At 40.6% G+C, this 23,093-nt stretch overlaps 1 protein-coding gene across 8 annotated transcripts in view; it reads left to right on the top strand.

Moving 5' to 3' along the window:
• The first annotated feature begins 339 nt into the window (after nucleotides 1-339).
• The window catches only part of si:dkey-178k16.1 (band 4.1-like protein 1), a 41,569-nt gene continuing 18,815 nt past the window's right edge, over nucleotides 340-23,093 (top strand). For 4 of the 8 annotated variants that reach the window (XM_035522529.2, XM_035522533.2, XM_035522530.2 and 1 more), the window contains exons 1-4: nucleotides 346-732; nucleotides 16,126-16,211; nucleotides 16,367-16,531; nucleotides 22,306-22,410. In XM_035522529.2, the coding sequence (XP_035378422.2) occupies nucleotides 16,143-16,211; nucleotides 16,367-16,531; nucleotides 22,306-22,410 (339 nt within the window). In that variant the 5' untranslated portion in view covers nucleotides 346-732; nucleotides 16,126-16,142. Of the gene's footprint in view, nucleotides 733-1,468; nucleotides 1,609-16,125; nucleotides 16,212-16,366; nucleotides 16,532-22,305; nucleotides 22,411-23,093 lie in introns of all 8 variants that reach the window. The other 4 variants (XM_035522528.2, XM_081706897.1, XM_035522535.2 and 1 more) reach the window with 4 other exon arrangements.

Here is a 23,093-nt window from a genome sequence, read left to right as displayed (position 1 = left end):
GTTTATCCTTTAAAAAGTACTCAGTCCACTCCACATGTGATATACTGCTGCAGCCACACTTTCACCGATGGCACAAGAATTTGTCAGTTACAAAAGTTTCACATCATAAATATGGTTAAAGTATAGCACTACACAATCTTGTAAATAACTTGCAAGTATTGAATATTGGTTGTGTTGACTAGGTCATGATGTTTCTTGTCTGACACAATCAAATGTTGCAAACCTTTTTGAGCAACTTGCGACTCTCCTAAAAAAAAAAAAGAAAAAAAAAAAGCGAGAATTACGTTACTACTGTAGGCATCCGTATACTGTATTTGTGTGGTACGCGACTGCACACACTATTCTGCAGTTGCTTTCTTTCCCCAGACCTGCTTAAGCAAGCAAATTTGATTTAGGATCAAATTTGATTTAGGATCTAAAATATTAAATATCCAGCATACTGAGCGTTTTACAAACGTGTCTTGTTTCGGGTTTAACTGCAGCTGGAGCCTAGCAGAGCTCTCCTTCTGTGCTAGGAGTTCCCTCTGCTCGCTTTCGCGTCCGCCCCTCCAGCGCCTCAACCGTTTCGCCCGCTATTCTCCCCATTTCGCTCGCTCTGCTCATCTTTTTTCGCTCTCTCTCGGACAATTTGTCTTGACGGCGGGGTGGTGTCTGCTTTAAGCACACTGTTGGCCAAAGACCTAAATGGTCGACATTTGGACGGGAATCCGACTGTCAGAGCTGGAAAGATAGGTAGGCTGGTGTTCCATTGTGTATATTGCGCTGCCGTGACATCCCGTCTGTGTGATCACAGTTCAGCGTTGGTTTGTACAGTATAGCCAGCACGGGTGGCCCAATGTCAGGTCACAAACCCGCATTTACTTTATGTCCTTGAATTGAAAATTTTCTATCCAGTGTATGTTAACATTTATACGCTATTGCCTTTTTGACATTTTGTGCACAAGGCCGGTGTGCAAATCAGAGATATATTGTTATGGTTAGCGATTGGTGATCTCTCTGTTTGGATGAATAGTCTTGGAATACTATATTTTAACGTTAAAAAAAAACAAAACACGTGTACGGGTGTTTGGGATTTCATATGTCGGACAATACTAAATGAGCGGTACTCCATGGAGGTAGAACTAACCTATTTCTTGAAGCGCCTCACGATACAATAGTAGAACGCCAATTAGGACAGCGGTACGCATGTTTAACCAACTGGTAATGTTTAGTGAGTAAACAAGGCTACAAAAGCAAGATGGTACACTAATTTGTTTCTAACACAACACGGCGCGTTGTCTTTTGCTTACATATTACCGTAGCTTCCATTTATGTGGGCTTCGAAAGCTTGAATGTCACAGCGATCGCTCACTTACTTTAAAATACGTTCAAAAGTGAGTTCCAGGTTTATGGACAGATCAAGGGTAGATTAGAGAAATAATAGCCTACATGGAGATGCCTTATTGTTGTATATTTTCGATGGTTTTAGCCAGGAAGCGTTGTTTGTCGGCTTGGTATTTAATGAAAGAGAGGGTGTGGCACTGAGGGCAGTCGTGCAAACGCCGAGCTCAGAGAGAAGCCCATTAGTGATGAGATGTGGAGACTTGGAGGAAGAAGAGGAGTACGAAGGTGAGAGCCAGTAGGAGCGTTGGAGCATGATCAAGTAATGCAGAGCGATTCTACCAGCTCAAAGCACAATTTCCAATGTGTTACTAGATATCATGGGAGGTGTAGACGAGAAGCAGGAAACCAATATCATAAAAAAAAATTGACCTACAGAAGATTAATCAAAAGACAATAGCAGTGGTCTCTAGATGTGCCAGTATTTAGTCTTCTGCAGCTGCTCTGTTTAAATGTACAAATTTAATTCTGCTATATCTCGTGTATATTTGTTTCTTTCGTTCTGAAAGCTTATTTTGTGAATAATTCATGAGCGCGCCAACTCAATCACAAGCACACGTTTTTATTTTATTTTTTTATTTTGATGAATCTTCTGTCGGTTTTCACAATAAAGGCTGGCTCATTTACTCTGTAAGAACACTCGTCACATAAGAAGCTGATTTCCTCTCAAATGCTTAAGCTCTAATAATAAATTTGTTTGTCCACATAATTTATGGTGATGGAACCTAACTGTGGCACAAATCAATAGTTTACCCTAGGAGTTTTTTTTTTTCCATTCTTGTATTTTTCCGTTCTTGATTAAGTAGAGAAAGCAGCTACATTTAATGCTATTACATGATGGAGGAGAAATGATGCTCACTTAGGCCTATAGTGTTCACCCACAAAAAAAAAAAAAAAAAGAATATGTTCTATATCTTGGCAAGCACACAAGCATACAAAATGAAGAATTATTGAAGTTCTTCCCACTCACGTTTCCAGTACTCTCACTACGAGGCCGATATTTCCCAGCATATGTCATTTATGTATCATGTGCAGTCTGGAGTTCTACAGCATTTACATCTCCCATGTCTATGCATCTTGGTCTGCATCACGTTTTCTCCCCAGTGTGAGCACTTATCCATATCAAGCTCATCTGCCCAGGAAGCACCACAATTGAGGTCGAGAGCATTTGAGGATTCTCAGAGAACTCTCATATACACTGTGCATTGACTTGTTAAACAGCAAGTGCAATTGCAGGAAAGTCTATGAATGACCTACATTTGTGCATGAATAGCCTCTTTTCTACTGTAGGACCAAACATTTATTAAGGCTCTTGTCAGGTTGTCTGTGCCCTTCCAGATTCCTAAGGTTGGTTATGTTTTCTTTCTCTACAAGCATTGTGCGGGAAATCAGAACCAGGGTGAATTTGTGGTGGCAAAGGGTTATAATCATAATTATCACTATAAACAACTCTGGTCGCTGTGTGTGGCTGATGCAATGGATAATTTGGAGTTGTCTGGACTTTTTTCGTGTTTCTTTTTATGTGTGCAAAAAACAGCACAGGACATATTCAAATGCCGAATGCTGGTGACAAGAGAGAATATATGAATGCTGTTTGGTTCATAAGACGGCAACAAGAAGAGGCTTACTTCCAGATTATGTAGAACCAACCAGTGAATCCCTGCATCATTAAGCCATCACAGCCAAATGATTATGTAGGTTTGAACCTGGTTAGCTAACACACTGAGCATGGTGTGTATGCGTTCCATGCTGAACTGTGTCAAGTGGAAATGAGATTGGAATGGTTACTGTCCATATTCAGAACCATTCGGCCCTGCAGTGGAAAAGATGCTAAGACTCCTAAGATCTTCTGTGCGTGATCTTCTTCCAATGAGGTCATTTTCTCAAAGTTCACTTCTTTTTTTTTTTTCCATCAGTGACCTTGACTTTAAACTATATCCTCTCTAAAAGTTGTGGCACAGTAAAATATCTTGTGGTTTTTTTGCTAAACATGTCTTTTTACGTCATTTTTACTTGTTTTAGTATCTTTTTTTTTTTTTTTTTTTTTTTGGAGCAATCAGGATATTTCCAAAGGGGTTCGTAAAGTTTTTGCAGCTATATCAGCCTGAACATTCATTTGTTTTTAAATGCTTTTTCCTCCTTTCCTTTCCCTTCCATTCATTGCCTTCCTTTTCCCTTGTTGTCTCACTTACTTTTCTTTAATTTGCTTTTCTTTAATTTCCCACTCATTGGTACGTTCCTTTCTGCAGAGTATAATAAGGGGCTCTGCTTTGCTGGCTTGCATCTATGCCTCGAAGCCTCCAAACCACCTGACAGAGACTGAAAAACACTCCACCCCTTCTCTAGGTGACTGAACATCACTCTTCATCGATGTTTTACAGTGTCCAGGGTGCTGCGTGCGGAAACCCAAGGGAGAATGACTTAGATGGGCGAATTACATATGGGTCAGACCTGGATAGGTGTTTGATGTGCGCTCTGCCTTACAGACAGAGAAGGAATCTCCTGCGAGTGCTTTGACAGCGTCCGCTGACAGATCCCTTCCGCCTTGATTTCCCTTGGCCTCGCTTTTTATTTGCTCAGGGATGCTGCAGGGTGAGCAGGGAGAGCCAAAATATGAGTTTGTGCCATGACAAAAGCCAAGCCTTTGCATTATTCAAGTGGCCATCCGGTTCCGTGTGCTTCGGGATGAAGGCACGACTTGGCTTGATTGCAGTGAGTCAGTGTAATTTTCTCTCGCAGAAACCATCAGTCTGCTTCTCATGGTCAGAGGCTTTGTGGGCATCTTTTCATGGAAAGCTAAGGGAGATATGGTTGAGGAGGAAGAACTGAGAATCTGGAGCAGAGGCTGGTTTATTTCCTTCTTACAAAATAAGATCTGTTCTTATGCCCCCCTGGCAAAATTGCTCTGAGTGGCCCCATGGTTCCTGTGCTTTTTATGTGAGAGGCCTTTCACCTTGAAGTGGAGGTGAAGACTGTTCTGAGTATTGATGTGCTGTATGTCTGGGATCTTCTTTCTCTTAACCAAGTGGCCACATAGCTCTGAACTGCAGCAGTAATGCCTCCATTATTGTGTGGTTCAGCAAGTTAGAGAAACCAGTGATAATGGGCTAGTTGTGCCAAGCTCTGCTGTAATAGACACTTAACTGAGTAATTGGTGGCTTTCAATTTTATAATAACACAAATAACTGGAAAATAACCATTAAGTATTTATATTTAGACAGCAATTGCTTTACATTACTAACCTTGACCTCCAAAAAATCAATTAAAGCTGCGATTTTTAGATGCAATCATTTAGATACTGAAAGATATGATGAGCTTCCACGGAATATACTAAACCAGATTACGTGGATTCAGTTTAATACCTGTTCAGTTAATTAGTTTAATTCAACTTTAGTTAAGGACAGTGGTTCTTTGTTTCAGTGTAAAGCATAACTGCTAACCCATTGCAGAATCTAAGCAATCTCAGTGTCCTGCTGTATAGATTTGCAATATCTTAGATACATGGAATGCTATGATTATCATTTCTGAGACTCTAGGGGGATAGAAGTTTTGACGTTAGTACATTTGCTGGCTCCTACAAATAATGTTTCAAGAAACAGACTCAATCACTGTGTTCGTTTGTCTTATCTGTCTGTTCTTGTTCTGTGCAGAAGATGACAAGGGGTAATCTATGTGCTTCTGTTTGTGCGAAAGATCCACTTTCAATTTCCAACAATTTAGCTTTCACTTTCAAGTGCTATATTAGCTTTCTGCTACATCTCTTTCTCCTATAGCAGCAAATTCTGTTGTTATTTAAATTCATTCCCTTTTGATGACACGGTCCTAATATGCTATTTTATGCTAGAATGAGTTCCTCTTAGAAAAAAAGCTTACACCAAGTTTGTTCAATTTCTTTGTGTTTGGCAAGTAATTGAGTTGCTCTTAAGGGATAGTTCCTCATTTTGTCTATAAAAGCATTTTTCCCCTCCTTTACAAACCCCATAACAATCCAGCAGTGTCACGTTCCTATTTTCTTGGAGTTGGAAAGGAATATATTTTATTCCAGTGGTTCTTGACCTGAATGCTGGAGTCCCACACACACACAGCACTGTTTTGCATTTTTCCTGCTGTAACAACCATATCTTAAACCAGCAGGCAATTAACAATCCCGGCACGAGCCGAGACTAGTGTTTTAGAGTGGCAGAAACACAAAGATGGGTAGTACATATTCTCCAGGACATGGTCTATTTCAGGCAACCAAGGATTGTGTACCTTAGGCTATTTAAAGCCTGGTTGAACGGCCTCAGGTGAGATGAATCTAATATGCCTAACTCAGTGAGCCTATCATAAGGTCTCCTGCATTCCCTCCTGCCTGAGAATGTATTTTGTACAGGTTTATTATCATTTTAGAGGCCTTTCGTTATTGCCAGAGCAATAACAAGACAAGACTCCAATTAAGCAAGAAATATTTATTTAGTATTTTGCAAATTGCATTTAGTATTTTGCACATTGCGTTTGCAATTGAAAAACAATATACAGGTTATAGATATAGGTTAAAATATTACTCGGCAGTCTGCTGAGCAGAGAAAACCTTAGCAGTTGTGTGCATATATCTGTTTGCTAGGACTCTTATGTAATCAGCTGAGAAAATGAGAAAGGTAGATTTGAATGAATATTCTGGGAATATTTGCACCACTGTGGCTAGAATGTATAAAGGCAGGTCCTGATAAGTAAAAATAAGACTGTGATTCTCACACTAATTTAAGACTATACACAACAGTGAAAGCAGTATTGTATTCATCTGAGAATTGTAGTAAAAAAAAGGATTGATTGCCAAAATACAGTTTTTACAGTTGCCAAAAAAAGTTTAGGATTGATTTGGAGTGACATGATTTCAGCATGAAAAGTACCTGATAATAATTTAGAATAATAAAGAGAATCTTTTTAAACAACATAATATTTTGCATTATCATATCTTGAATGAAGATGAATGATTTTGCATTATCGTATCTTGAATGAAGGTACAGTACTGTTGTCTTATTAGCAGTGAAACGGTCCTCTGACTGAAATTTTTTTTTGAAGTTAGATTGACAGTTCATGTTTGTGTCACTATGGTAACTGTGTTTTACAAAAAGCATCCCACTTTGTTTAACATTATTCCGTCAACTCATAGACTGTGTGAATTTTAGCTGTCATTTCTCTCTTTAGATGTGTCATACTGAAACCTGTCATGGTGTGATGCCTGAAGTTTCAAGATGGCTTTTTGACCGTGACATCTGTGAAAACAACAGAGGATGTAAACACATTTATTTTAAGATCTAAATAATTTGATGCCATCAGCATAAGTATTCTATACAGTAGAGTGAATCGGCCTGGTTTGCCCAAGGAAATATTGCTAACTAGTAGCAGAATCGGTTAATTATCAAAAACTCTCATGGGCTAATTATTTGTGTTTGTATGTCTGTGAATGCTTGTAGGGCAAATCCTGGCATTAGAGATTAATCTTTGCAATTGGAGTTAAGACGTCCTTATTTTACATTCAAGGACTATTTTCAAGGAGTATTTTGTACAGTTATCTGAGTGTCCTTGAAGTGCTCATGGTCAGGCATACTTGATAGCGTGGTCTTAAAGTGTGATGCCCATATTCCTGGATCTTGACTTCAGCACTAAGACTATGTTTAGACAAATTGTATTTGCTGCTTTCTTTCTTTGTTTTGTGTCTCTAGTTTACCTATGTGCAGTTGATTGCTGAAACATGGAGGTCTACATATGTCTAAGTCAGAAATAATAATAAAAAAGATCAGATTTGTGTCTGGAAATAAGTGAAATTGAAAATAAAAGATGTTTTCACCTGCTACAATATTTCATTTGATTTTCCAGGATGAATAAATGATGATTTTGTAAATTGGACCACTGAAATAGCAATACAGAGGTGTGCCGTCATGGTGGGATTTGAACTCAGGCCTTTACCTTGGCTATGGCTAAGAGAACAATTGGCTGGTCACTAAACAGTGTTCCAGATAGTTGTCAGCAGATCGTATAGCTGATTCAGGCAGCTGGAGTCCTTCACACCATGGGGCACTCAACATTAGTGTATGGGATACAGTTCAAAAAAGACTGCAGTAGACTGCGTATGCAGTACGTCAGGGGAGGTAAGTAATATTACAAGGCAGGAGCGAGACTGAGTTTGGAATAAACTACTGTTTAACCTGGAGGGAGAGACAAAATACATAAGAATTGTTTAAGAAATGGTAATCTCGCAGACCGTACTGATGTACTGTGCATAATCGCGTTTTCCAGTTAACCGAGATATCTTTATGAAACAGAGTGTGGCCTGTTCCCATTCTGGTTTGATCCATCTCGGATTAGCATGACAGAGGCCTCGCAGTACCCTGCCTCCGCTGCATCCATGCCCTAGGACTACATTTGCATCCTGCCGAACCACGCAGTGTAAGAAAAGAGCCTGAGCCATCTGAGGCCACAGTTGCTCGCTGGGAACCTCGCACAGTTTGGCAGCCCTTTGATTTTTGCTTTCTTGCGCAATATTTTGCAGAAGCTTGGGCGGCATCGCTGGAATTGATTACAGTACAGTCCGCAGCCATCAGTGGGAAAGTTGCTGTCTCGACGCAAGGACGTTTCCATACATGACTCCACCCATAACTCTTTCGCAGCAGCCAAACTCCAGTCAAGGGAGTTTGATGGATTTGATGTAAACAGCGTTAATATAAACACTCCAATTAGCTTGAGGGAGCAGGCACATGGATGTGCATATTAAATAGCTAGGGAAGTATATGCCTGGCCCAGGAGAAACCTCCATCTTCTTCCGAACCTCTAGTCTTAAGGGCTGATTATATGGAGTGAGGTGACATCATCGCCTCCTTCTATTCAACAAGGGTTCGAAGATTAATGTGCCAAGGCCTGCAAATGAAAACGGGTTGATCCATTATTGTGCACTACGTCAACTACAGCACTTTTGGAGGTCTGGGCAAAATGTTTTATTTTTTGGCTGAGTGACTGTATTTGAGCCAAAAAAAGTCATTTATGCTAGGCTGGCAAAAATGACCAAAGGAACACAAATCCTCTTTCTAAGTAAGAAAGGGAATTAGCAAAGATGGGGCAGACGGCCTCGATGCGATCCGGTCCTCCTTTTCTAGCAAACTTGGGAAAGAACAGTGATGTTTTCGTGCTTCATGAGAGGCCTCCACAGTGGCTTTCACGCACGTCTTGCGCCTCGCCAGAACGGCACCGCCTCTCACGCTCTGCTTCCCCTTTCCTGTCTACACGGTCATTTTTATTCCCTGAAAGCTTTTCTCGTGAACTGCTGAAATGTTGGGAGTCGAGTCATTACAGGTGCTGTCCTATGGCTTCCCCTCTCTGCTGTTGTGGCATCACCCCATGAATGATGGATACCTTTAACAGACTGCAACACAGATGAACGATTGTGCCCGGAGCCGCACAAAGAGCCGGTTGCGAGTCCCTCCCCCGCCTTCCTCCCACAGCGGCGCTGCGGAGAGAGAGAGAGAGCACGAAGGTAGCCGATGACAAATGGCATTGTGGGGCCGTCATTTTATAGGAAATTATTCCCCATCATTTTGCTGGCTTTTGGGGCATTTATCTAAACAGGCCGCGTCCCCGTCTGCATTGTTCACGTGCTGGGACAAAGGGGACCCTGATAAGCCGTATGTGGAAGTTTTGTCCCTGCATATTTTTAGATATAGTAATGAAATGATTTTGGAAGTAGCATTTACATGATACTAAATGGTAAAAAAAAAAAGAAAAGTGAAATATATGACAAGGTGACAAGGCAGCAAGACACATCTTGAAAGCTAAATTTAGTGAATATCACTAGCGTAGACAGAAAACATCGCTGTTCGACAAGAATGTGATGTACTTGATGCACACAGCGGTGTCTTTGAAGTAGACTTGCTCAACTCATACGCTCCTGAAGTGCTCTGAAAAGAAAGCTGTTCCCAACAGTGTACGTACAATGTTGTATTCATGAATGTGCTTTTCTTTACTGAATGGTCTAGCAGCCTGTCACTCCAACACCTGAACCAATAACACCAGAATTGTCTCATTAACCACTGGCTCATGTGTCCATCCTTCAGCAGCTGCTATCATTTCCTTATAGTCCATTGCTAATTTGGTGGTGAATAAATCCATAAGAGTACTACCGTTACCTTTTATTGCTTTTATCATGCTGTCCATCTTGCTTTCACCATCCAACTTGGATATAACACCATGCGCCATCACCTTACCTTTTCCCAGTGAGCTATCTGTTTTGGCCACTAAAGGTTACCATTCCTCTGGCTGAAGAGTCACATGGGGGAACATGCTGCTCCCTTTTAACTGTCACTGGTTACATGAAGTCCTTCGAAATATGTCCATATGGGCTGGACTAATGCCAGGAGCTGACTGTGCCCTCAGTGCTTAGTGCAAAGCTAGAAGGTTTGTCACAGGACAATCCGATGTCTGTCCTATAATGCCTGTGTTAGATCATTCCTTGTCCAACAGAGACCATAAAGGTTACGTTTTGTGTGTACAATTGATGGCAATCAAAAGTAGAATATATAATCCCTGCCAAGGCACATACACACTTGGATGGCTTCTTAGTCATCTTGTTCATCATCAGCATTCAGACCCAGTTGCCTCTTTGCAAGATTATCCGTGATCAAGCCAACTTCTGACGAGAAGAGAATAGACAAAGGCACGATGGCGTGTGCAGTGCCGCCAGGGGCGATCTGATCCGAGATCAGCCATCCTATCTCTCGGCGTGGCTATTCCATCCCATAAAAGCGACTTCATCTTTTTATTGACATTTTAATGACCTGCTGTCTCATATGTCAAACCCAATTTTGATCACGATGAGACCTTGGGCTCGAGTGGACCATCAGCTTGAATGCAGATGTGTTAACATGTAGCCTCATGTGCTAATAAATATTCCTCAGACCACCCAAAGTGCAATGGGGCCATGCGACCACAGTTTTAGTTGCTGAGCTCATTCCATCTACCATTAGGCCTTAGTATTTAGAATTAGCTCTGGTTTCTAAAATCCAGTATTTGTACTAGATATTATCAATAGGTTCTCTTATTGATAGTGCATATTGAAGTAATACATTTATGGCATTTACATTTACGGAATTATCAGACGCTCTTATCCAGAGCGACTTACAAAAGTGCTTTGTCATTTACTCAAAGAATATATCCTAGTACAGTGCAGTAGGTTAGACTCCCACGTACCAATGAACTAGAATACTGTAGAATACAGGGATCAATGCTGATACCTAGAAGTACAAAATACATACGGCCTATCTTAATAAAGGTAATAATTAATATTGACAATGTACACAGATTGATTTTGTGATGTTACACGAAATTCATGATTAATTGGCTCCATAGGTTGCTGTTAACAACAGCCTTCATGATTCCATATCAGAAGCCTATTGTATGTGTGCTTCATAAACCTAGGATCTCCACATGCAAAATCTTTCATAAGGGAATAAAAGTCTTATTTACTCACTGTCCGGCATACGAAACACTTGGTATTAAATGGCCTTTTAAACTATTGTTATTGGCCCGAGCAACTTTAGTCATAAAAAGAAGAATTCATAAGACCTTCCAAGCAAAAAAGAAAATACAGCATATTTAATTACATTTTCAGTATAGCAACCCTATGAAAAGCCTTTGATGGAAGTAAAAGAGAAGCATCTAGGGCAAGAGTAATAAGAGTAGGCCCTGTATCTGATTGCTTATTATTTCCCACACATGGACCAGAACACTTATTCAGCACCAGTGATTGAGTAGCGATACAGATAACATTAGAGAACTAATATCAGTTTTGATATTACTAAGCAGTTTAGCATGATGTTCAGCACTTAAAATGCGCCACTAGTTACACAGCACATTTTAATAATGTTTCTATTCATGTTTTCCAAATAAGTTCAGTAATTGAAGTAATAGATGGTCAATCTCGGAATTATAATGATGATGATGATGATGATGATGATCATGATGATGATTATTATTACTATTATTGAATTTTTATGACAGTTTTCTCCTCTGGCAATTATTGGAGAGTAAATCACTTTGTCCTCTTTGGGGACAAAAATATAGAATAATTTAAATAATATGACATTTTCATCGCTAAAGACAGACTATTAACACTGGGGAAGTGGTCTGCAGTACATGTGCCCATTCACACTACTGATGAAGCCAAAAATAATACCCAAATAATACATATGCCAATTACCATATTCCGGTTTGAAGTACTAAAAGATTTACATGCAGTGCCCCCATGTTGTGTCGATTGTTCAGACATTTGCAAGTGGGCCCTTTTAAAGCAAACCCATTACAGACACACTGCTTTGGCTTTTGTAGGAGCCTGAAGTGCTTGAAATGGAGGGGATGAGTGGTGGGACCAAGGGTGGGTTGCCCACATGCACTGCAGCTCTTTTTTGAACTCCCGCAGGACGCCGCATTGTCCGTAATTCTTCCGCCGGTTCCGGCTGAGAACGGGGTGCTTTAAAATCATGTATCCAAGCCCTGCCGTCATCTCAAGTGCTTGGGTATGGCCTTTTTAATCTCCCTGATTTATGCAGAGTTATGTTTCTTGTTGTCCCAATGCCATATGCATGGGGCATGGAGCTTTTGGCGTTTTACGCCCGAGACACGCGGCAGGTTGTCAAATGTTAATCGAAGATTTCTGACTCTGTGGTTCATACTACCTCATTATGCATCATCCGTTTACAAGAGAGAGTGCTGTTCAATGGAATTAAAATCCCATTTTATTCTGAGCTAATGAATGTTTCTGAAATTGTTATTTTCATTGGCTGGCGAACACGTTCACCTGATGCTTTTCTTTCAGCCACTTTTTCTTTTCTCTTTCCAGAGGTGTTTTGATTGGATACAGACAGCCAATCTTTCTTTAAGGAACGTATCATATAGCTGGCATACCTTTTCAGCTGTGGCTCAATTTGGAAATGCTCTACAGATTCAAGAAGTTGTTTGGCAGAGTTGAGACACCTCTGGCGTCTTGATGTCAAAATCCATTATATGGTTCTCTGTTCTATACAAAGTACACAGAACCTAAACATTAAAAATATGGACATAGTAGTCTATATTATTACTGATTACTGGCAGTGGTAAAATATCTTTTTTTTTTTTCTGAACAGAACTATTTGCAGACACTGGGGAAACATTGTTGCAGGGCTGAAATCATGTCAGGTGGTTGAGTGTTTACTTTGAGCATGATGACTGCAAACTGTAATCTGCGCAACACAGATTTCCTGGAAAGGTATCATTTCAGAACATGATGATAGCATCAAAGTATATAAATCAGCACATGATATGGGAGAATATTGTTAACACAATATACGGTATCAAAAATAATATTTGCATACTGCTGCCAGTTTGAAATGGTCATGTTTAATATAGCATACAACATTATCCTCAGAAAGGCCTTATCACATATTAATTATTGCATATTTATATATGTGTCATCAGTTTTATACTCACTTGTACATATACATGTACTTGTGACAGGTGTGTATAGGCTGTGGAACCGGGTTGTTTGTCTTTGATATTTTTTATGTGCTTGTCTACAGATCAAACAAAAGCCTAATTCAACAAAGTTTTTTAAATTTTTTAGAAATGAGACGAAGAATGAGAAGAAGCTGCATTCAGATGCTTTAGATGCGCTACATTGTTTCTCGACGCCGTGGCTGGTGTACTCAGGGCCAGTGAGGAAGCAAGCAAGCCACTCAGCTTGTCATGTCACGATCACAAATGGACAGGATGTTTTTCAGCTCAGTAGTGCTGTGTGGTACGTTTATGGCACATCAGACCTGGTGTGGAATGTAGCCTGCATTTCTATGGACCTCTGAGACTGTAAAATCACATAGTTGTGTTTTTTTTTTGTTGTCATTTTCATAGAAAAAAAAAGGATTCCCTGTCTCCATTGTAGAGTTCCCAATCCAGTCCTCATGTGAAAAGGAACGAGTCAGCAACTAGAGTTAATCAGTATAGATCGGTGGCAAATGTAATGAAGTGCAGGAGGCATTTGTCTCCTACCTGACATGTGGGTTAGCTTATGGTCAGTAGATACCGAATGCAAAGCGGTGAGATTTAACATGAGTAAGTTTATTTGTTTGGACTGCACTGTTTACAGTTATTTATATTAGATCTCCTTCTTCCTGGGGTTTGTGGTTGTGTCCACTCCACATGACGCCAGTAAATGGTATGGAGATGAAAATGATTAGCATATACAGAATGGTGTGAAACTGTGACTGCAATTCCAGTGAACACAAACTAATTTCAGACTAAAAATCTCTGGTATGTTTGATGGGTACAAAGGCAGACATGGTCTAACTTGTAGGAGAACTAAGCAAGGAAAAGCTTGCAAAGTCTGGTGTACTCATTCAGCCAAATATGTGTATGTCAGATTAGTAGTAATGAAATGAATTTTGTAATTTCAAAAATGGATGTACTTTATAAATTAGTAAATTATAAATTGTCAGGGAACATTTGCATTTAATATTCAAGACCATATGTTGGTGAAAAGATCATATGACTGATGACAATCGTGCTGAATATTATCCCATTGATATTATCCCAATAAATGAGAATTTATTTAATTCCTGGGTCTGTAAAACTTCTTGTAGTCTACTATGTAAACTGCACAAAAAGACAATAAAGTCTCAAAATCTTTTTGACATAATTTCTTATGAAAACAGTACTATCAAGCCCATGTCTCCTGTTAAGCCTCTACTTTGATAGTCGTGAAAGCAGTGGTCTTGCACTCTCACTGATGCAGGCATCTGCCATAGCAGAGGGCTTTGAGCTAATGTAATGTAGTATACTTCCAATAGCATTACTGGAAGACAAACAGAGAGAGTGAGAGAGAGAGAGAGAAATAATTTACTTCACTGCATTACCACTGTCATAGCTTTCAGTGAAGTGCTCTGTGTCCACAGCATGCTACTGCACCATTTGCTCTTGGTGACTACACTCGTTAAATAAAGCATCAAGTGCATTTGTTTGAACATAAATGCATTAGTGGTTGACTTTGAAGTGAAGCTAAGTTTTAATCTGTGGAATGTGGTAAATGTTAGGAGAGAGCCAAAGGTTTTGGGTGCCATGAGGAATTAACTGGGAGAGAGGTCTGAGGTAGAAGCAATGTGTGGGTGCAGAAATATATCAAAACATTGGATTAATCCTGGGGCAACAAATGCACTTCCAAATTAGAATGTGGGAGTGGCTGGGTGAAGTAATTGAAGTGTTAATTGGGCATGAGGCTCTCATATTCTCACTTCAAAAAACAAGGAAAAACATCCAAATATCTAAAATATCCACTCCCTCTTCTAAATACTATTAAGAGGCTTTTGTTATGCAGGCTGGTGCATCATTGTGAAATTTAAATCCAGTAGGCACTGAGGCATTACAGCTGGTAGGCTTTTCTCTAGATGAGCTATATGAGTTACAAAGCCCTAGACAGAACAGGTAAATCTCACCTACGTTTTTATCACCTGGCCCAAGGAAATGTCACAAATATGAAAAAAAGGTTACGCCAAATATTAGGCTATATTTGTAGCATGTGAGGTGGATCTTTCTGTTATTAAAAAAGGACAATATCCTTGTTAAGTCCCTGAGACTGATGGGGTTCAAGTGTTCAAAGCCACAAGGATTTTTAATTTATTTTTAAAAAAGATTATTTTATTATTATACAAGAGAGCATTTCAGAGGGTCTTCTTTTACCTAAACTTCCATCAGTTACACTATAGGAGATTCTGGATGTCTGTGTTGGGGATGTACATAAGGCATTGCCATCACATAGTTCTAATTTCCAGTTCTAATAGCATTATACATTATTCTGTCTTTCAGTCTAACAACATCTACAAGGCCACTAAGTTTGTAAACTACAAAAGCAGTGCTACAGTTGCCAAATAAATTGATTATACATTGAATATTTTATTGGCAATCCAAAAAAAAACCATCTTCTCCAACAATGTTAGTACAATTTTTGATGTTTCTGTTAGGAAAAGATACCCGGTTTTGAAAAGCAATTAAAAGATATTAAAACCGATTTGAAAAGTTTAAGAAATGTGGCAAATGTGAGCCAGAATGACAGAATATTCAAACACCGCTCAGATTTGCCTTTGTGTGTGTGTGCGTGTGTGCGTGCGTGTGTGTGTGTGTGTTGGTATTTCTAGGGCTCCAATCAAAGTTATGCCTGGGTGCCATAATCAAAGACATTTTTATTTTTACCACAGAATACAATATTTACCCAACTCGTACAATCTTCTTACTGCAGCCAGTACCATTTCATCAGTTGTCTTTCTTTTTTGGGCACTGCTGGGCTACTCTAATAATCATGGTTGTGTTCAAGATTCCTGATTAGCTAGTGTGTTACAGTATCACTTTGGTGTCAAACAATGAACGAGAGTGCATTTAGTTTAGGTTTTGTTTTTTGTTTTTTTATTTTAAAAAAAATAATTTTTTTTGGAGCCAACCGCCTGTGGCCAGAAGGGGCCTCCCTGATCTCTGGGGCCCAGCGCATTTGCATGATTTGCGTGGAGGTAAAGACCACCACTGGACCTAGCCGCACGATCTTAGAGTTTTTATGTCCAAAATGTAGGGTGGTGTCAGATTATTGACAAACTTGTACTAAAAGAGCAGATATTGATCCTTTTTGGAGAGTAGGAAATTTTGTGGTGGTGGTGTGTGAGACATGAGCCTTACTGTCTTTCAATTTCTTGTCTTTCTTTCCAGAATTGTAAGTAATCAGAATGTCAGAAAAGGGTTCCGCTTCAGATGTGAAGAATATCATGGAAGGAGACAGCAAAAGATCCAATCAAGTAGGCTTTCTTAGGCCCAAATGCAATGCAGTGCAATCCAGTTCAGTAGTAAATGTTGCATCTGTCATATTTTTTATGGAATATGATACAATAAGTAAACAAACAATATCTACCCCAATTTATCATATCATTTTCTATGCTCTATATTTTTTTAGGATCACGAGTCAAAGATGTCAGATGAGCACAGAGACACAGACGACTCATCAGAGAAAACGCCCAGCAGGGTGTCCAGATCCCCTCAGAAATCCTCTAAAAGACCAAAGACTGTACCTGTGAAAGTCGCACTCCTGGATGGATCTGACTATGAGGCAGGAGTGGAGGTAAGATGGCTGTGCCTTATTTCCCAGTGGATGTGAAGACAGCTGCCTGGGGACTTCTAAGGAATCAGTTTAAAACATGTTCATTGGGATCACACAGCTACTGCACCCTCATCAGGTGTCCAAAGTGTTTGCTGATTATTGAACTGGTCAAGATTAACTGGCTGAGATTAAAGATTAATGAATAAAGTAATAGTACTACATACTACTAATTTAGAGTCATACAACACAGAAAGCCATTAATAAATGCAACATACAGATACCCCTGTGTAATATCTGCTCCTCCCTCTCTCTGATGTGAGGTTAGAATTGTTGCAGTTTATGCCAGCTACACCTTGTAGCTGAAATATGAACTTGCTATAACTATCACACACACACACACACACACACACACACACGGAAAACATCCAGAGAAAGGGGATCCTATGGACGTAAACAATTCATTGGCAAAAAGGGACAAATGGGGTCAGAGGAGGATGTTAAGGATCTTTCTGATGAACAGGCAGTGCACAATAAAGCAGTTTGCAGCAGGAAACAATGCTGGTGCTCCAGCTAACATGTCTGAACTCATAGTTCCTTAGCACAAGTGGGTTATAACAGTAGATGACCAATTTGAGTGACATTGCTGTCTAAGGGAAACAGAAAAACAAGAACACTGTTTGTTTACAGTGGGCAAACGAACACAAAAATTGGATCACTGATCAATGGAAAAACACTGCATGGTTAGATGAATCCCGATTTCTGTTGCACCATGCTGATGGGGGGACAAAATTTGACACAAGCAGTATGAATCGATGGTCCCATCCTATCAGGTGTCAACTAGTGGAGGTGTAGTAATGGTGTGGAGTGTTTTCTTGGCAGACCCTGGGTCCTCTGATACCTGTGAATGAATGTGTTGACAGTGGAGCTTACCTAAGTGTTGTGGCCAACAAGTTCATTCCTTTACTGTAGTTGTTTACCCTATGGAGGAAGGATAATTTTAGCAGGACAATGCACCATGCCACAAGGGTCATAAAGTCATGGACTGGGTCCAGGAACATGACAGTGAGTTTTCCATGATTCCCTGGACTTCACAGTCCCTAGATCATAATCCTATAGAGGATCTTTGTGACATCACCAAGTGAAATCATCACCAAGAGTGGCTACAGATACCGGCTACAGAAAGGAGCAACCATCAGCCACCTCATCTTCTGGGATTACTTGGACGCCAGAAGTGAACAAGACATCGACTCACTAATCCATCTAACCAGGATATACAGCAATGCCATCGGAATGTTGTTCAGAATTAATGAGCGTGGTTGAAGAAGGAGAGGGTTAGAAGGAGAGGGAAAGTAGCTAGAACTGAGGGGATCATACTACCAGAAGGTAACATAACAGATGTTGAAGGAAGCTTGGAATGTTGAAGTATCTTGGAATAGAGTTCCATGAGGCATCCAAAGTTCAGCGCTTTTTCAGTAATAAAATATAGCAAACAATGTGATTCTGTAACATGCAATGCTTTCAATACTGAATATAGCCTGAGGAACTGAATCAGTATTCTGGATATTTGCATGCTAATTTGACTCGGATGGGCGACACATGCAAGGCAGCTGGCTCAAGAAGTGAGATGGTAGCATAGACTAGAAGGCAGTGAACTTCCATTGCTAGGTAGCATGGCTATGCCAAAAATGAAAGACGTTCTGTCATGTCTGCAACTTGTGGGAAAAACCGGCTCAAGGAGTCAAGTGTGGGCATATTTTCCCTACATCGCTGATGAAGATGGACAGCCAATGAATACGACAAAACCAGTATGCAAAAGATGTTATAAATATCTCCACTGCAAAACAGGCAACACCAGCAACTTGGCTAAGCATTTGACCAAGATGTGTCCTAACTGCTACAAAGAGCTGAAAAGACAAAAGTTTAGTAAAGATAAAGGCTACACCAGGGAGCTTTCAAAAGTGATTAGTGAAATGTTCCATTAAGAATTTAAGCCAATTACTTGTCATGCCCTGTGAGTTCATGATGCTCATGTGTTCGTGTTTCCATTGCAAATAGGATATCAAGCATGTAACCGCCTTAATTGTTAAATTTCATGTAGGCTAATTTTAAATGGTAAAATGTTGGTGTTTAAAATGGAGCATTGGGTGTACATCTTAACCTCAAATTATGAATGTTCTTACTCATAACTCAACTTCATCCAGTCAAGCTACCATTTGAATTTGTGCTAGGCAGACACACAAAATATGGCTAAAACTCAAAGAAGCTTAGACAAACTAAACATTAGAGTAAGACTGATAGAAGACCACGTAGATACACTGGTTTTCATAGCTAAGAATCTAAAGCAGGCAAAGAAAATCCCTAATGTAATTACACAAGACGTTTGAAGTGTTTTGTTAATTATATTTTCCTTGCTTTAAGTAGTAAGGTTCCATTTAAAAATCAAACTTCTGCAATCATATTTTTCTTAATCCAATAAACATTTTACATTCAGAAAATGGAATAACTATAATTTTCTTGTGTTTTTTATGCCAAGGTGTCATTTAGAGATTGAGAATTGTGATACTATACATGGTATTGGTATCAAAGTCAAAATTCTGGTGTCATGACAAGCCTACCTTGGGATCCCACAGGAAAATGGGAATCATGAACAGGCCATACAGAAACAATCCTGTGGGTCTCCCAGATACAGTCAGACAAAATGGTAATTGATAAGCAACTGGACATAGTAGTAATGGACAATCAACAGCAGAGGTCCATAATGATATTTATTTCTTATTTAAATGACCACTAATCTTGCCCCAATGTTGAGTAACTGAAGCTCTAGTACTTATTGTAGGGTATTGTTTCTTATTGCACTTTCATTTTCTGAGGTACAGCTTTTGAGGCTCACTTAACAGTTAAGAAATGAGCCACTGCGCATATCGACACGCCCCCAGTGGCTCACTTCTAGGCATCAGCATTGATCCCTGTATTTCAACTGCATTTTAGTTCAATGGTATCTTGAACTGTAACCTACTGTACTGGTTAGGATATATTCTATAAGTATAAACAAACAAGGTACTTTTGTAAGTCACTCTGGAGAAGAGCATCTGTCAAATTCTGTATATGTAAATATAAATGTGACAGATCTAAGAATCCCAAGTGATTTCAACATCAGGTACAAGAAACACGAAAAGCTCAAGAAATACCAAGGGCACCAAGGGAAGGTAAAAGTGCCAGGGAAGGTGGTTCCTGTGAACCTCAAACTGGGAGAATGACTCCAGCAGATCCCAGGAACAACATCCGAAATCTCTTCCAGAAGAGTGCAGTCCCGGGAACAGCTAAGATACAGCTAAGATACGCAGGCCTCTGGTAGAGATCCCGAGCTTGAAGGAAAAAGACCACCTGGAGGAGAATGAGTGGGGAATTTTATACATATATATGAAAGTCCACATATAAAAGCACTACTTGTAATAGTGATGAAGACAATCTCTTATATCTCTCCGCTTATCAATCTTCCACAATGCACTGCTCCACCTTTCTTACTAGAGAGGAGCTCTCATAATGACAGATGACTGCATGTGTGTGACTGCTCTGCGCTAGCTGTGGAGTGATGTTTGGAGGAGTGGAGGGCTGTTGTATACTACCCGATCTCTAGGGCACCCCACGCGCCGGTCGTAGATCAAAGCCATGGCAGTGGGCCCACCCTGGGGCTCCTCTTGCCCGATGGATTACGTTGGCCTGCAGCGACACAGAACGGACGTGCAGCTTTGCACGAGCACGGCCCTGCGCCAGGCTCTCCTCCACATCTGCCAAGGCATGTGCCGAGAAAAAACATACTGTCCAGTTAAAAGGTTGGAGGTCATCTGCACCCTCGTCAGCCACCCGGTAGCTGAGAACTGGGTAAGGGCTTTATAGCAGGCGTTAGCCCTCACCATGCAGCCACTAGGCAAATAATGGCACGGCACAGCAGAAGAAGGAGCAGAAAAGGTCGACGGCTTGCTTGGGGGCGTGTCGATATGCGCAGTGGCTAAAGCAGTGGCTCATTCTTATTCTGATAGCCCTGATCAAAATGCGCTGAATGAGGGACAGTATTTGAAGTAATAAATCAAGTGCCCCTGGAAAAAAGTTTCCCCACCAGTAATTGACTCCTCACTCCTGATTGACCCCTGAGCTCACATGCCATCCATAACGATGCACTACTGGTATATGATTAACTCTCCTGTGCTGAAGGACAACTCTGCATGGGAACCTACCGCTTCCTTAAATCTGCAGATACAAATGCACATGGAACTGATCTCTCAAGCATGTGTACAATTATGTATATGGATGCATGAAAATATTGGGGCTACATTGGTATCAGCAAATAATTCCATAGAATCACTGCTTTGCCCTCAGTTAGCTATTTGGTACAGATGATACAATGATTAGCCTATGAAATGGATGAGTGGCTATGGTCATGGCTCCGCATAGAATCACCAGATAAAGTAAACTGCAGAGAAAATGAAATGTTTATTTTCTGAACAGCAATATTTATTCTTAAGTGTGACAAACCTGTATAAGGATTAATATTGGCAGATGTAAACATGGGAAGACTGATCACTGGCACCGGCAAATTTCATACTGGTGCACCCATATTTACGCTTTGTGCTTTTGATGAAGCATACTGTACTTGATCATGGCAGCCATGCTTACTGATTAGCGGGCATACACCCTCCATGAATCACCCTCGGCAACAAGTGTGCTGGGGGTCCCTTGTGTGGAGACTGCAATGAGGGTAAAAACTCATCTGCTGTTCTGGATGGGTTTCATTGCTTGGGGAACCAACAGAATCAACTGCTTCGGTTTCATTATTTTGGCAAGAAATAATAAACTGCTCCTAAATCCCACTCTAATGTGCTTGGGTAATTGAGGGCCTCCCTCACCAACTCATCCATGTCTTTTTCATTCGTAAGGGGTCTTCTTTTTACACCAGGAAGTGTGCTCTCTCTCTCTCTCTGTCTCTCTCTCTCTCTCTCTCTCTCTCTCTCTCTCTCTGTCTGTCTCTCTGTCTCTCTCCTCTTTCTTGCTCCTCTCTATTAGACATTGGGAGGAGACATACAAAAAGAAAAAAAAAGAAAAAAAAAAGCCCTTACCACTTCTGTTTCCATGGAAACAGCTGCTCTGTCTCCCTGTCACTGCAGGAACTAGGCTCCCTGGGAAGCAAATGCTCTGTGTCTTTGTAGACCAGCTCTGCCAAAGCCAGTGTCTCAAGGACCTCACCTTTGCAACCCATTTGTGCAGAAAAGCTGGGTGTGGCCTAGAGGGCATCCAATACACTTAGCTTCAACTGTATAATATGACCTGACTGTGAAACCATAATACTAGATTTTACTAATAACGTTGGCAGCTGCTTAAGCTTAATGTGGTCTGCACTGTTCAACAAAATCAGTGTCTCAAGCACCTTGCGTCTGCCACCCTTTTGTGCAGCTGTAGCTTTGAGGTGGTCCAGAGACTTAGCTATGAATTCATAATAGGAGAGTGTGCAAAACCATAAATCTAGATATTCTTGTTTATTTATGCACTTGCTTAAGCTCAATATGCTCCTCAGTTTTACAGGACAATAAAGATAGCTAGAAGCTTGGAAGAACAAAAGAGAATATGATGCTAAAGGTCTTCATAAATGTAGTGTCCAGTTAAGAGAGCATAAAAAGAGTCTTTTTTCCTCTCTTTTTCTCTGTGTGTGTGTGTGTGTGCGTGTGTGTGCGCGTGTGTGTGCGCGCATGCGTGCATGTGTGTGTGTGTGTGTGTGTGTGTGTGTGCGTGTGCTGTGACAGAAGTCCTGTAAGGGGCAAGTCTTACTGGATATGGTGTGTGAGCATCTGAACCTGCTGGAGAAGGACTACTTTGGCCTGACCTTTTGTGATGCTGATAGCCAGAAGGTTTGAGTTTACTATATCATCACTATCTCAATTCACTCCTCTTATGACTAGTATGACACAATATGCATATAATCTATGCAGTCAATTTGTTATATTATACTAACGACATCCACTACATAGACCACTTATACAGACTTCCCAGTCTTCTGCATGTATGCTGTGCACCACCTGTGCTGCTCGCCTTATGACTTCCTTCAAACGCCATATAAATAAATATAAATACATATTTATATAAATATATATCTATATAAATAAATGTAGTCCCGCCAGCTCTGTCATACACATGTAATTTTGCCACTGCCAGAGATCATGAATCACGTTAGCTGGGGGTCTGTGAGGCAACGGCGAGTTTGATCAGTGCTGATTTGCCCTTACTTCAGGGGAACCCCCTGGCCAAGCTGAGCTCAAACAGCGACACGCTCTCTGGCAGGCCGTGTTGCCCACCGCTGCACCCCCCATCCCCCACCACTGGCAGTGAAATCGGTCTCAGCTGGCCCCATTAAGACTCTGAAGCCTCTGCTAGCAAGAGCCGGGGAGCATGCGAGCTTCACAGAGGTGTCAGCGACAGCAACATGGCACTGACAGCTAGCATGATCAGAGAAGGAAAAGGTGGTGCTAGTGGTGTCGGTGGTGCTGGTGTTTTTTTTTTCTCCCGGGGAGTAGCAGGCAGCAGGGTGTCACTA

This window comes from Electrophorus electricus, chromosome 24 (genome assembly GCF_041902795.1).
Source record: "Electrophorus electricus isolate QZ-2024a chromosome 24, ASM4190279v1, whole genome shotgun sequence".
NCBI lineage: Eukaryota > Metazoa > Chordata > Actinopteri > Gymnotiformes > Gymnotidae > Electrophorus > Electrophorus electricus.
Note: the sequence above shows the minus strand (reverse complement) of the source record. Positions and strands in the feature narration are given on the sequence as shown.